Source organism: Oreochromis niloticus, linkage group LG12 (assembly GCF_001858045.2).
Source record: "Oreochromis niloticus isolate F11D_XX linkage group LG12, O_niloticus_UMD_NMBU, whole genome shotgun sequence".
Taxonomy (NCBI): Eukaryota; Metazoa; Chordata; class Actinopteri; order Cichliformes; family Cichlidae; genus Oreochromis; species Oreochromis niloticus.
Genome location: NC_031977.2, coordinates 6,171,226 through 6,183,882, shown reverse-complemented (window position 1 = coordinate 6,183,882; position 12,657 = coordinate 6,171,226). Strand labels below are relative to the sequence as shown.

Here is a 12,657-nt window from a genome sequence, read left to right as displayed (position 1 = left end):
ATGACAATGGTCATATGGGGTCGCTGAACAGTGACAAAAGCATGAATGTAATTTCTTTAATCAACCAAATTAAACACCTATGGAGGATCCCTGTGGCTCGACCTTCATCAAAACATGAAATACTTTGGAGGAAAGAGGCTCCAACTCTTCAGAGTTCAGACCTGGAGAATCAGAGCTGAGGAGCACTGAAGCTCTACTGGTGACACCTTACTGCGAGGCATTACGGCGCTTTTTCCTTTAAATTACCACCTGTCACATTGGTTTATTAACAGTGGTTTGAAATATATTTTTTGATCTGGTGTTTTCCAGAAGTGACTGTGTTACCTTGATGTTTCCATTTCAAACTTTGCTGTCAGCCGAGGAGACATTACCAGAACAAAATCGCAACACACTTCCCAAAATGGCAACTATTTCTACTGTTTTCCAATCTCCCTGTGGGTATCTATGAGTAAACTTTCTGCTCACCCTATCAGCGGTGGCATTGGCCAAGATGGTCTCTGTCACAGTGTCACAGTACTCGTTCCCACACAGCTTCTCGGGAGCAGATTTGACGGCGATGGCCAGGGCCAAGCTGCGACCGTGACGCACCATCCAGTCCACACCAGACACGTCGGCTAAAGAGAGGCAGACCGTTCATGAGCTTATGGCATCACTGCTTGGCTAATGCACAAACAATGCAGCACACAGCAGCAGACAATAACAACGTGAAGCCTTTTTTTTGATGCAGATACACTGGACAAACATACATTAAATGTTTTTATAAAAGGATTTTTTAAATTTCTAATTTCTTAGTTCTATAATTATTTCACTCTATAAACTCACAATGAGCAGGAAAAAGGACATCTGATGATGGTCACAATGAAAAAAGAAAGACTACACACACTTACAATGAGATCTGAGGAAGGTGTAAAATAACTTTGCACACAAATACCAACCTAAGACATGCTGAAGTAACACACTCTTCAGCTCCTCCTCTGACAGGAAGGCACACAGCTCACCAACACAGCCGGCTGAGGCCATACGAGTTGCATCCTGCAAGTGCACACACACACACACACACACACACACACACACACACACACACATAAGACAGCCAGACAGAGACAGGTTGTGTGTCATTTATTCTCAAACTGACACGAAGACTAAAACCACCTTTTTAGAAAACCACATCCTCTTTGTCTGACTTCCGTTTTTCTACTGAGATCACAGAGGAAACTCTACTTGTGAATAACTCTGAAATCTGCTTATACACGTACTTCACTGTTAATTACTTCATGCATCCAGTAGCTATTGCAGGTTCTGGGTTGAAAAAAGGGTTGCAACACATTCAAAAGAAGTCTTTGAGGGCTGATCGTCATACCTCGTCATGTCCCAACATGCCTAGCAATGTGGTGGTGATGTTTTTGCGGATGGCTGGGTCCACCTTTGATCCGGCCCCCTGGATGACAAACCTTAAGGCCTGGAGCATAGTCTCCCTGTGAACACAAACAGGAGAATTAAACCAAAAGACAAAAGCAAATATTTGTTATTTCATGTAAAAACATGTAAGCAGATATTGTATTTTGGATATAAACACACAGCACAAACTACAGTTTTTGCTAATTGTATGTTAAAACTCAACTTCCCAGAAATATGATAGAAGATTTGTAGTAAATTTGTCATTGCTTTCTGGTGGACAAATGATGTAATGAGGAACTATTTTTTTAAAGATAAATCCAAACACATTTGCATTTCTGTACTCTGGCTCTCCTTCCATCGTACACTTTTTAGATTAAGCTGGTGTCAGGCTGCACTATCAGCTTCTAGTTAATAATATTTTGGGAGAAATGTCTCAGACTTTAATACTGACTCCAAACCAAGCAGCAACTAGAAAACTGAAGCCAGCCGATAAAGCCAACACCAATATTTGATGATTTAAGAAAAAAAAATAAAAAGATCCCATCTTCTGAATTACTGGCTGATATTATTACTGCTTGTGCTTCTTAAGCAGATTTTCCTAACATTTGATAGTGTCCTTATTTACTCATTGCGCTCTGCTCGACACTGCTCAGATCAGATGGTTGTCGCATTTCTTGCAAACAGTGAAGCTACAGAGTGCCCTCTGATGGACAAACTGTGCAATCTCAACACCCATAACACAACTGAAGAGTGTTTCTCCAGCCTCTTCTTTACCATTTTATTTTTATCAGTGCAGAGATCGGTTGAGTGGCAAATAGCCAATACTGGTCACCAATTTAAGCTTACCGATAAATTAAATAAATGCTCTTTATGTTCCCTATTAGAGCCAAAAAGTTACAAAAAACAAATGCTGTTGTGTCTACTTTATAAAAGTTAATGTTGACGATACAACAAGCCTCCACTAGGTTTCAGGTGACATCCCGGTGGGTACGACCAGACTCAATCAGTTACAATCCAACATATTTACAACCAATCAACCATTTCATAACAGCTGTACTGGAGAGAATTTAAAAAAAAAATAAAATCATTCTTACAATGACACGTGTGCCAACATAAACAGCTGTACTGGCAGCTGGTGTGCCCAATTAATGACTTCTCCATATTTTTTGTGCTCTTGGTGCCTTTGGGAGTCTTCATGATGGAATTAAGTGACAAATAAAATGACTTTCTGGGTGATTCAGTCCATCCTGAAGTTTGTGCTCTGTGCCCTGAAGGCTTGGTTCTGGTGTTTGGCAGTAATTAGCACATAAATGTTTTCTTAGTATATTCTATTGTCTAAATGATTATTCCAAAATAGAGGCGTGAACTGCCCTCTTTAATATACAGGCTATGCTTCATACACACATTTTCAGACTAATGGCTCCCAGTCTGTGCTTCTAACATTAAGTCAAAGCAGCATCTTTAATCAGATGATACATTTCAACTTCTCTATTTGTGGAGATAAAATAATTTAAAATTAACATCACAGGCTCACACATTGTGAAAAATCCTGTCAGGGATGTTTATAGTTGCTGATTCTGTACTGAACACAACCGGACTACACACACACCTGACTCCAGAGTCCTCAGCATTGCGAATTGCAGAGAGTTGCTCAGTGAAGAGTGGATCGACCTTGGTGTGGATGGAAACCAGCTGACCCAGAGCCTCTGCCGCCCTCAGTCTTACAGCACGGCTCGAATCCTGCAGGGCTTTCAGGAAGGTGGTCTGCAGCTGAGGCAGGAAGGGCTTCAGGGCTATGCCCACCTGAAGGAGGAACGCAGTGCAGAGGTTAGAGCCTTCTGACAGAAATTGTGATCAGCTTTGGAGAGGAATGTTTTTCCACTTTGTCTTCCACCAGACCTTTGCCAACAGCAGGGTGAGAGTCTCTAATAGAGCAGTCTTCACAGTCCAGGCAAAGCGGTCTCCTAAGATACGAATAAGAGGTCCAGTGATGTTGACTACAGACGGCCGCAGAGCCTCGGGAGACGTCAGTTTGATGACCCCTCCTAATGCTTTAGCTGCCTCTTCTTTCTGTTCAGGGGTGCCAGTGAGGACACCTTCTCTCAGGACTGGCAGGATACAGGTCACACCCTATGTAAGCATCGAGGGAGAAATAAAAAATATTAACTGAACAGAGCTGAAAGAAACCAACATTTCCCAATTAATGTTTAATTGGTGACATATTGAAATTGCTTTTTTGTTCCCTGAACAGTCAAGAATCCACAGATAATATATATGTACACACAATGATATAAACATCTTTTGAAAGCTGGATCCAGCGGACGTGTGGTACATTTGCTTTTTTAAAGAACTAAACAATATTAACATCAGATTATTACTGAAAGTGTGTAAGCCAGGTTGAAACACACTTGGCCCATTGCAGTGTCTGTCCTTATTGAGCAAATCAATAGAAAGACCTCCACGTGAGTGATCACTATTAATGAGTTTCTAATTATGTGGACACAGTTCATGTCACAAACGTGCCCACACAAAGCTCTGCTCACTTGACAGAACAGGAACTCAATAGGATGAATGAGCTGCTGTGAGAATGACATCACCATGCTGTAATAATGTAGCAATAGTGTTTATTGTGTCAGGTGCTGCCCTCTTACCTTCTTGGGCAGACAGAAACCAGGAAGGTGCTGACCCTTCACGTCTCCGGCTACTGATCTAATGTCTCGATGCAGATCGTCGATTAGAGCCAGCTGGCTGCTTGCATCCAGTTTCTAAAGAACACATCAAAGCCACAGTGAGTTTGTATTTCACCTCTGATTTAAAAAAAAAAAAAACAATCAAAAAGGTCCACTGTTTTACTTACTACCAAATTTTGTACTAGACTATGAAAGCTCATGCAAATGAAAACACATTTTTATAGGAAGACACCTTGGTGATGGAGTTGATGGTGTCCCAACTCTGAGACAAAACCTCTTGGTTGGAATCGTTAAGAAGGCGGATGAGGCCTGATAGCAGCGTGCGTGTGTGAGCACTGTAGTCCAGTCGGGTGCGAGCAAAGTAGGCATTGAGGATGGTGACGGCAGCCTGTCTGAGGCCAGGATCCGTGCCCCGTGTGGCCTCCAGCAAGTCTTCTATGATGATCCGCTGGCCCACTTCATCCTCCACAGAAAGGATCACCGTCTGACAGCTGCACAATTCCTGGTGAAAAGGTAACAACGCCCAGTCAAATCATTCAGAAAGGCAGTTTAAAATATGCAGTGTTCACAGTAAAATAACCACCAAAAAGTCTGAGTTAATATGACATTTTAATGCAGCTCACTTCTTGCATAGATCTGAAAAGTATTTTAGGGTTTCAATGTGTTGTAAATATTTATGCTACAAAACTGCAGCTCTTTCTAAATCATTGCCAATTCTTTGTGTACAAAATGTTTTGAAATAAATTAAGAAGGTTTTAAAAGGCAGGGAGACAGCCTTATAGTGAGGCGCAGACTGGATAATAACCGATTTAACCTGGTGATGGTCAAAGCTGTGCTTTAAAAGGGGGAAAAAAATAATCAGCGCGTACAGAGGAGACATGGTGTTCTGGTACGTCTGCGGCTGCATTTTGAATGACAATAAGAGGAAATCAAAGTAGGACATATGGCCTGTTTTAGCAGATAAGAAGGATTTTAATTCTCCAGTTGATTTAAAATAGAAGAAGCCACCGAGCAGGATGGGGCGACGGCAGTAGTGCTGGAGTATTCTCTCAGAATACTTTGTACTACAAAGTTAACATATACAGGAAAAAATAAAATAAGCCCTGATCAAAAGCCTTGCAGTTCTCCATATTTATCTTTGAGGAACTGCAGCGCTTGAGTGCTGTGGTATCGTATAATATAAAAAAAAAAAAGAAGCAAATAAGAAAAATCTGACCAGAGGACGTTAACAAAATCCTCAAACACAACAGAATCAGTAGGGAATCTTTATATTTAGAGACTGCTGGCTGTACCTGTGCTTCGTCCTCTGTTCCCAGTTTTCCTTTGAGGGAAGAGAGCAGGGCGGGGAGGATGACCCCTAGATGACGTGTCAGAGCATCTCCAGCCACAGCAGACAGGAAGGCCAATACTCGGGTGTTTACAGGAGGAGCAGTCAGCTAGCAGAAGCACAGAGAACACTGGATTATAGTCACACAACATAAACATGACATAAATGCCTAAAAAAAGGAAATCACATGTGATGCTTTACCTTTGGAACCAAGTAAGGCAGCACAGAACGACTCTTCACTGCCATGACTTGCTTCAGGCCATCCAAAGCAAACTCGGCCGTTTCCTCATCATCCTGGAAAAACATGTTCGGTATGAGATATAGACCAGACTGCAAAGCTTCTTAAATCCTACAGATTTCATATTACATTTTCCCCCTCACTCCCTCACCAGCTGTTTGAGCAGGGTAGGCAGGATGTCATCCAGCGCCTGGTGACCGATGGTTGCATGGAGCTGCTCAAAGGTTTTGGCCGCGGCCTCTCGGACCTCCTCCAGAGGGTCACACAGAGCTTTCCTCACTGTAGGGACCAGTGACTCAGAGAAAACAAGCACCTGCAACACAAGCATCATCAGATTTAAGGTTTTAAGTTTACTAGAATTTTCAGCTTAAGCTAAAACAGACCCCACTGCTTCTCACATGATTCAGAATCGTTTTTAATTAATAAAATCATTCTAAAAGTTCTAATTCAATCCCACGAGCTATAATAATCGTAAACATGCAGAAAAAATTGTGTGTTACAACAGCAGTGTGACTCACAGCGTCTTTACTGGTGGACTTCATGATTTCACTGAGGCCGATGCAGACACCTTGCCTCTCATCGCTCTTGTCAGAGCGCAGGCCCTCCTCCAGGATGGGAATGATCTCCGGGAGAATCTTCTCTCCAAGTTTCCTCACCAGATCACCCAGCGTCCGAGCAGCGATCTAAAACCGTGCAGACAAAGGACGTCAACAAAAAGCTCTGTATCACTACTTTCACACCAAGGGCCAAACAGAAACACCAGAGATCATAAAAAGAGTCAAAGAAAAACAAGCATTACTGTTCTTTTGTCAGGACATGTAGAAGCCAGGAAGCCCAGCAAGAGAGTGAAGAGGGTTGGGAGGATTTCTCTCAAAGTTCTGGGGGTGTTGGACACCACGATCTTCCACACGTGGAGGGAAGCTTGTCGAACCACGAGCTGGGTGTCTGAACGGCCCATGTAGAGGCCTGAGAGGACGCGGTTACGACGCTCAGCTCCCAGAGCACTAATGATAGCCTGAGAGGGGTAAAGGTCAAAGATCAGCAAACAAAATTCGACCAATATCACAGTTAATATGAAATGAACTGCTGAGAAAAAACCCCAAACACTCATACTTTATTGGATGCAGCAGTTCCAAAGTTGTCGTCCTCTGACGCGGTCTCTGTGGTCATCTTTCCTGTTACTCCAGAGATATGGAACAGCAGGTCGCCAAGCAGCTGCACAGAGCTGAATCTATAAACCAACAAGGGCACGAGTCAGCAGGTCAGTAGCTCTACGAGTGACATTTATTGAACTGCCAACATGTTACCGTGCATTTATCTGACCTGATTCTCCACAGGTCATCAAACAGTCCTTGTTCCAGCTCAGGAAGCAGCAGTGCGATGGCGGTCTCAGCGTACATGCTGATGATTCTCTGGCCGGCTCGCAGTGCCGTGTCTCGCACGTACTCGTTCTCATCGGCCAGCGCCTGGTGGACGAGAGAGAGCATAAGGCTGCAGTGTAACATGACCGTGAACACGATACACAGTGAGAAAATGTCTAATTGAAAATAGCTATACAAAAAAAACGAGAAACATTTTTATATTATTACTCATTGTGATTTTAAAATATTTTACTCTTAGCAGTAAGTAGCTCTTAGTAACCAGTACCTTGAGAATGCAAGGGATGATGGGACCAACATAGGGAGTAAATTTATCTCCAAAAGTGAGCGGCAGGTAGATGAACATCATGATGTATCCATCTCTGACGTGGGAAGCAATGTCCACCTTGCTGGCAGTTTGCACTACGTCTGGCATTAGCTTGTCCAGCTTCTCTACTCCCAGTCCAGCCATGACCTCAGCCAGACCTGAAAAAGACCGTCACACAAACCACTGAGCTCTTGGCTTTGAGCACAAATCAGAAACACAAGGACAGAGTAGAGAAGAACCCACCTTGTGCAGCTCCTGAGCGGTCCACAGAGCTCTGCTCAGAGGCCAGCGTCTCCATGAGCCACGGCAGCAGGTCGTCAAAGCAGGACTCACCCATCCCCTTAACCATGGCACCCAGGGCTTTAGCTGATACTGTACGGACCTGAAGGGGGGGAAGAGAAGGAAACATGATAAGAGGAAAAAATGCGAGGAGATAACAGCAAAGAGAAAACAAAGGAAATAAAAGTAGTAAAAATAAAGAAATGCATATGAGGGATTGGAAAGATAACAAGAGATGAGAAAAATGAGAAACAAGAGATTACAGATAGAAGAAAACTGAGAAATAGAGAAGACGAGAAGGAAAGTAGTGATAAAGAAGAGTGTAAAAGAAAGAATGAAAAATAAACAAGACAAAGTGGGAATAAAGAGACGAAATGAGGAAAAAAAATAAGAAAAAAGTGAGAAGAGAATGAAAGAAGAGAAAAAGAACAGAAAGATAAGAGAGATGAAAAAGAAAGAGAAAATGAAATAAAAAAAAGTGGTGGGAACTGCAGCTTCATCGTCAGCTACACACATAAAGGATTATTTAAGAATACTAAACACACCTCAGGCACCGGGTCCAACAAGGAGGCCTTCAGTCCAGGAATAACACTGGGTAGGTATGGTGACAGATCCTGTTAGCAGCAGAGGAAAACAAACAAAACAAAGCACACAAACCATTAAGAAAAAGCTTTGGAAAGCACCAGTTTTACTGAATGGACTCCTCTGATGTTTTATTTATCCCCGTGTACCTTCTGGTCAGTGAGCGAGTACATGTTTCCAATGATCTGAGCAGCCATCTTGCGAGTGTCAGTGGAGCGATCCTGGAAGGCTCTCTGGACGATGGGCATGATGAGGGCCAGAGAGGGGGCGTCGATGAAGTGCACAAACTTGGTGTCCAGCAGCGTCTGCAGGCACGTCTGGGTCTTCCTGGACGGGTCGGTGAGAGCATCTAATAGGATGGGGGTGATAGCTGGAAGAGAAACACAAACATAGCTGTTAGCACTACTATAACACTACTGTACCTACAACTGGTATAATACCAGTATATCACAGATGGTCGCCCTCCCTTATCCTGGTTCTGCAGGGGGTTTCTTCCTGTTTACATGGAGTTTTTCCTTCCCACTGTTGCCAAAGTGCTTGCTTATAGGGGGTCATATGATTGTTGAGTTTTTCTCTGTATGTATTATTCTAGGGTCTACCTTACAATATAAAGCGCCTTGAAACGACTGTTGTGACGTGGCGCTGTATAAATAAAATTGAATTGAATTAATATGCAACAACTTGAATATTTTAGAGTGGGCCAATTATGATTATTTACATTCTGTTTAGTTTCTCTGCTCTGATGATTTTTTCTACTTGCAAACTGCAGATTTTAACAGGTGGGTGGGCTTCAGTGCTCTGAGATTAAGCATATCTGTTCTCATTATCAGTACAAAAGGACTGTCTGAAGCTGAGCTTTTCATGCTTTGGGCTGAAGTTTTGGCTCACAGAGATTAGCTGTACACGCACTGACCTCATTTGAAACTTTGAGAATGTTAAATCTTAGTATTCACTGTTGGAAAAGTATACATGACAAAATAAGGAAACGTGCAATATTTCCACTCTAAAAAGTGTATTCAAATTTAGGAATGCATTCCTCTGTGTTTAAAAAAAGCATTAAACTCATTGAGGCAGGGTAAAGCTTTCACTACCTGAAACAGCTTCTGAATGAGTACAAAGGAAATATTCAGATTTTCTGTTTCTTAAACCTCTTTGGTCCATATTTTATGACTGTCTATGAGCAACAAGCGTTCTGCATTGGCAGCTGTGCCTCATGACACTGAATCACTTACCCAGGATTTCTGGGTTGCGGATGACTGAGCCAATCTGTCGGAGGGCCTGCTGGCCGGCCTTCTGCACCTTCACATGGGAGTCAGTCAGCACCTCCGTCAGCTTGGGCACAATGCTGGGCAGGCAGGAGGACAGCTGCTTGGGTGCACAGTAAGCCATGGCACCCAATAACTCCACAGAACCTGCAGGAACAAGAGGGGTGAGTGACGGGATTGGAGTAGTCATTTGACTGAGACTGATTATTACCCATTTATCAACTCTTCAGTGCTGTTAAAACAGCTGACAACCACAAGTGTAACTACTGTTCTCTAATATTTAACATTTTAAACAATAATCAGGTGTGCTAAAAAACAATAAAGATCATTTTAAATACATCACTATATTCAAGACCTGCCGTGAAACCTGTGACTGATGATGCTCTTTACCTGCTTTTGTCCTCCAAGACTCCTCCTCCAGGGCCACCAGCAGGGAGGGCAGGACCAGCTTCACCCCATGGGCACTCAGGTTCCTCATCACAGCCTTGGCACAGTCATCTGCAGCCTGGGAGGACAAGCAAGAGGGGTGGTAAAATGTCCCACTTGAGAAAAAGTCTCGAACAACTGACGGGCAAATATTTAGACAACGACACGACCTGCCTGCTCACCTCTCTAACATACTGGTTTCCGTCTCCAAAACAGAGCAGAAGGTGTGGCAGCACATGGACCACGTAGGGCTCAAACAGTTTTCCCAACATGTTACACAGCATCTCAAAGGCAAACAGCGCCCCTGCAGGAGACCAAAAATAAACCGGATACTCTGAGTTGTGCTAATAAAGGTGGCATCCGGTATAAAGAGGATGAATCAAAACCAGACAGTTCAATGACTCATGAATTCTTGCTGACCTTCCCTGCGTCTGAAGTTTTTCTTATCCTGGATGGCCTCAGTAAGTGTGGTCATTATGTCCTGCTGTTTAAGCGCCAGGATCCCGAGTCCTTTGACCAGTCCAGCCAGCCCGTACGCTGCACCCTTCCTCTCTGCATATTTGTCGCTCTCGAGCAGCAGCTGAAGCAGGTTTTTAACAATCCCTGCAGCATCCTCTTTGATGGCGGGGACCAAAGGAGGCAAACAGCTAGCAACAGACTCCTGGACCTGGAGAAGGATGACATACCACACAGGATGATGTTTTGAAAATCTGAGTAGTACAGGTTGAGTGGGTAGAAAAGGAGCCAAATTAGGCCTTTACCTGCTGTGATGGTGTAGAGAGTGCGGTAATAAGCTTGGCCACAATGGGTTTGACTTTGGGGTCGTTTTTGTCCAAATGTTTGGCCAAGGAGCCCATGAGGATAACCACGCTCTGACGCACAGAGTCGTAGCTGGCATCCTGCGGGGCGTTCTTCAGGAACTCCTCAAACACTGGCAGCAGGGAGCTCACGTTATCCTGACACATAAGGAAGGTGCATGAGATGCCGAGGAATACAGAAATGATAGCTGTCTGAAAACAAACTCTAGAAAAACAGAACTGAGCGTTACCTTGCCATGTGTGTTGAGCGCTGAAAGGGCGGCGTCCAGCATGCAGCGCCGCACGTCAGTGTGGCGATCATTCAGAGCATCGGGAACGAAGAAAAGGAAGAGAGGGGTGACCTGAGATTCATCCAGGTACTGAGAGAGCTTGTTCAGAGCCAGAGCAATGCCACACCTGGGAATAAAAAAACAAACAGTGCACAAGAACAACATTGGATTCAGCCACAGTCTTTAGAAACACTTCTTATGTCACAGTCCTGATGTTTTTGCACCATTTACGGTCGGTTAATACAGAACTGTGTGGCACTCAGAGCTTTTTTTCTTTCCTTAAATTCCATCAGACCCAGATTTAATTACCTGGCCTCCCACTGGTCAGGTGGGGCTTCAGAGATGACTCTGCCCAGTGCATCCAGCACAGGCGGTGGTCTCTTTAGAAGGAAAAGAGAGAAGAAAGAAACAATCAAAACAAACAAACATCTTTTGTTACTGTAAAATTCTTACAGCAATAAAAATCTATGTAAATCGGAGCGTGGGACATGTTCTTACATAAAGTTTTTGATGGTAAAGCTCAGTGAGCTGGCCGAGCACCGTGGCAGACTGGTCTCTGTACTGGGACACGGCACTCGACAGAGCGTCGGCTGCTGCAGAGCGGATGGCTTCCTCGTGGTGAGTGACGTCCCCTATCAGCAGTGAGCAGATCTCAGGGACCAACTCCAGACCCAGAGACTCCCAGAGCCTGAGCAGGAGGAACAAATGAGGGAACTGGTTCAACTGGCCAATTTACAACACTATTTCTCCTTCACAGCACAAATCATACGATTTCATTGTGTTTTGACTCGCATATAAAAACCAGAATGTTTGACAATTTACATTTTAACCAATGTTATGGCAGAATGGTGTCAACATGGGAATGAATGAAACATGAAAGAACAAACAGGCTGAAGAACAAAAGTCAAACATTTTCAGTCAGTGACTGTTTGCAGGATGTTAGGAGCGTGTGTTACATACTTTTCAGCCAGGGCTTGACCTTCCTCCTCAACATCAAATCTGGCAACCCAAAGCCTACGCAGCAAACTCATCCCACTGGCGTCTGTGCAGTCTGTAGGCAGGGCAAACTCCATCTCCAACAGCCCCTGGAAACAAACAGGACGAACTGTTAATCAAATGTTGAAACTTAAAATGTTGATTTTCTTGAAAAACATATGTTTGTTTCACATTTTTAGGTTAGGACGAGGCACTGAAAGACTGAAAAACATCTGGTGGAAGATCTTACAACCAGATTAATTACATGAGTGGGTATTAAAAGAGCAACCCAGAGAGGCCAAGGCTTTCAGAAATACCGCTGAAAAATAAAATTAACAGAACAAACTTCATAATTTTATTACAAGATTAAGTTAATTCAGAGAAATCTGTGGCAGTCAGGGCTGGGTCATATCATATCGCTCACGGTCATACCGGTATAATGTTAGACAATGATAAGAAAATGAAATATCGCGATAGAATATGGGTAAAACGCGCATGCGTTTGTTGTCATACGCACATGGCGGAAAAAGCATGGCGGCGACAGAGAATTAGAAAGCGAATCGTTGAATGAAACAGATGAATCAGAATTGCTTTGTAAAAATGGCGCAACTAAAGTGGTGTAGAACTGGTTTGGCTTTCGTCCGTCAGATACACACCAAAGCGCATTTTTTGGTAGAGTCGTTATTACCGAACTGATTTTATGC

The 12,657-nt window shown here is 43.5% G+C and overlaps 1 protein-coding gene across 1 annotated transcript in view; it reads right to left on the bottom strand.

Annotated features, from left to right (window-relative positions):
• gcn1 (GCN1 activator of EIF2AK4) overlaps window positions 1-12,657 on the bottom strand; it is a 30,334-nt gene that overhangs the window by 3,193 nt on the left and 14,484 nt on the right. The window contains exons 28-54 of the mRNA XM_005472943.4: window positions 11,939-12,063; window positions 11,477-11,666; window positions 11,288-11,358; window positions 10,940-11,105; window positions 10,653-10,847; window positions 10,312-10,558; window positions 10,074-10,195; window positions 9,856-9,970; window positions 9,433-9,612; window positions 8,350-8,570; window positions 8,164-8,232; window positions 7,583-7,721; window positions 7,301-7,497; window positions 6,977-7,119; window positions 6,767-6,884; window positions 6,453-6,668; window positions 6,172-6,336; window positions 5,805-5,966; window positions 5,617-5,709; window positions 5,381-5,524; window positions 4,321-4,590; window positions 4,050-4,163; window positions 3,298-3,528; window positions 3,008-3,201; window positions 1,361-1,475; window positions 936-1,032; window positions 466-614 (exon numbers count right to left, since the gene is read on the bottom strand). Coding sequence (XP_005473000.1) covers window positions 466-614; window positions 936-1,032; window positions 1,361-1,475; window positions 3,008-3,201; window positions 3,298-3,528; window positions 4,050-4,163; window positions 4,321-4,590; window positions 5,381-5,524; window positions 5,617-5,709; window positions 5,805-5,966; window positions 6,172-6,336; window positions 6,453-6,668; window positions 6,767-6,884; window positions 6,977-7,119; window positions 7,301-7,497; window positions 7,583-7,721; window positions 8,164-8,232; window positions 8,350-8,570; window positions 9,433-9,612; window positions 9,856-9,970; window positions 10,074-10,195; window positions 10,312-10,558; window positions 10,653-10,847; window positions 10,940-11,105; window positions 11,288-11,358; window positions 11,477-11,666; window positions 11,939-12,063 — 4,248 coding nt within the window. The remainder of the gene's footprint in view (window positions 1-465; window positions 615-935; window positions 1,033-1,360; window positions 1,476-3,007; window positions 3,202-3,297; window positions 3,529-4,049; window positions 4,164-4,320; window positions 4,591-5,380; window positions 5,525-5,616; window positions 5,710-5,804; window positions 5,967-6,171; window positions 6,337-6,452; window positions 6,669-6,766; window positions 6,885-6,976; window positions 7,120-7,300; window positions 7,498-7,582; window positions 7,722-8,163; window positions 8,233-8,349; window positions 8,571-9,432; window positions 9,613-9,855; window positions 9,971-10,073; window positions 10,196-10,311; window positions 10,559-10,652; window positions 10,848-10,939; window positions 11,106-11,287; window positions 11,359-11,476; window positions 11,667-11,938; window positions 12,064-12,657) is intronic.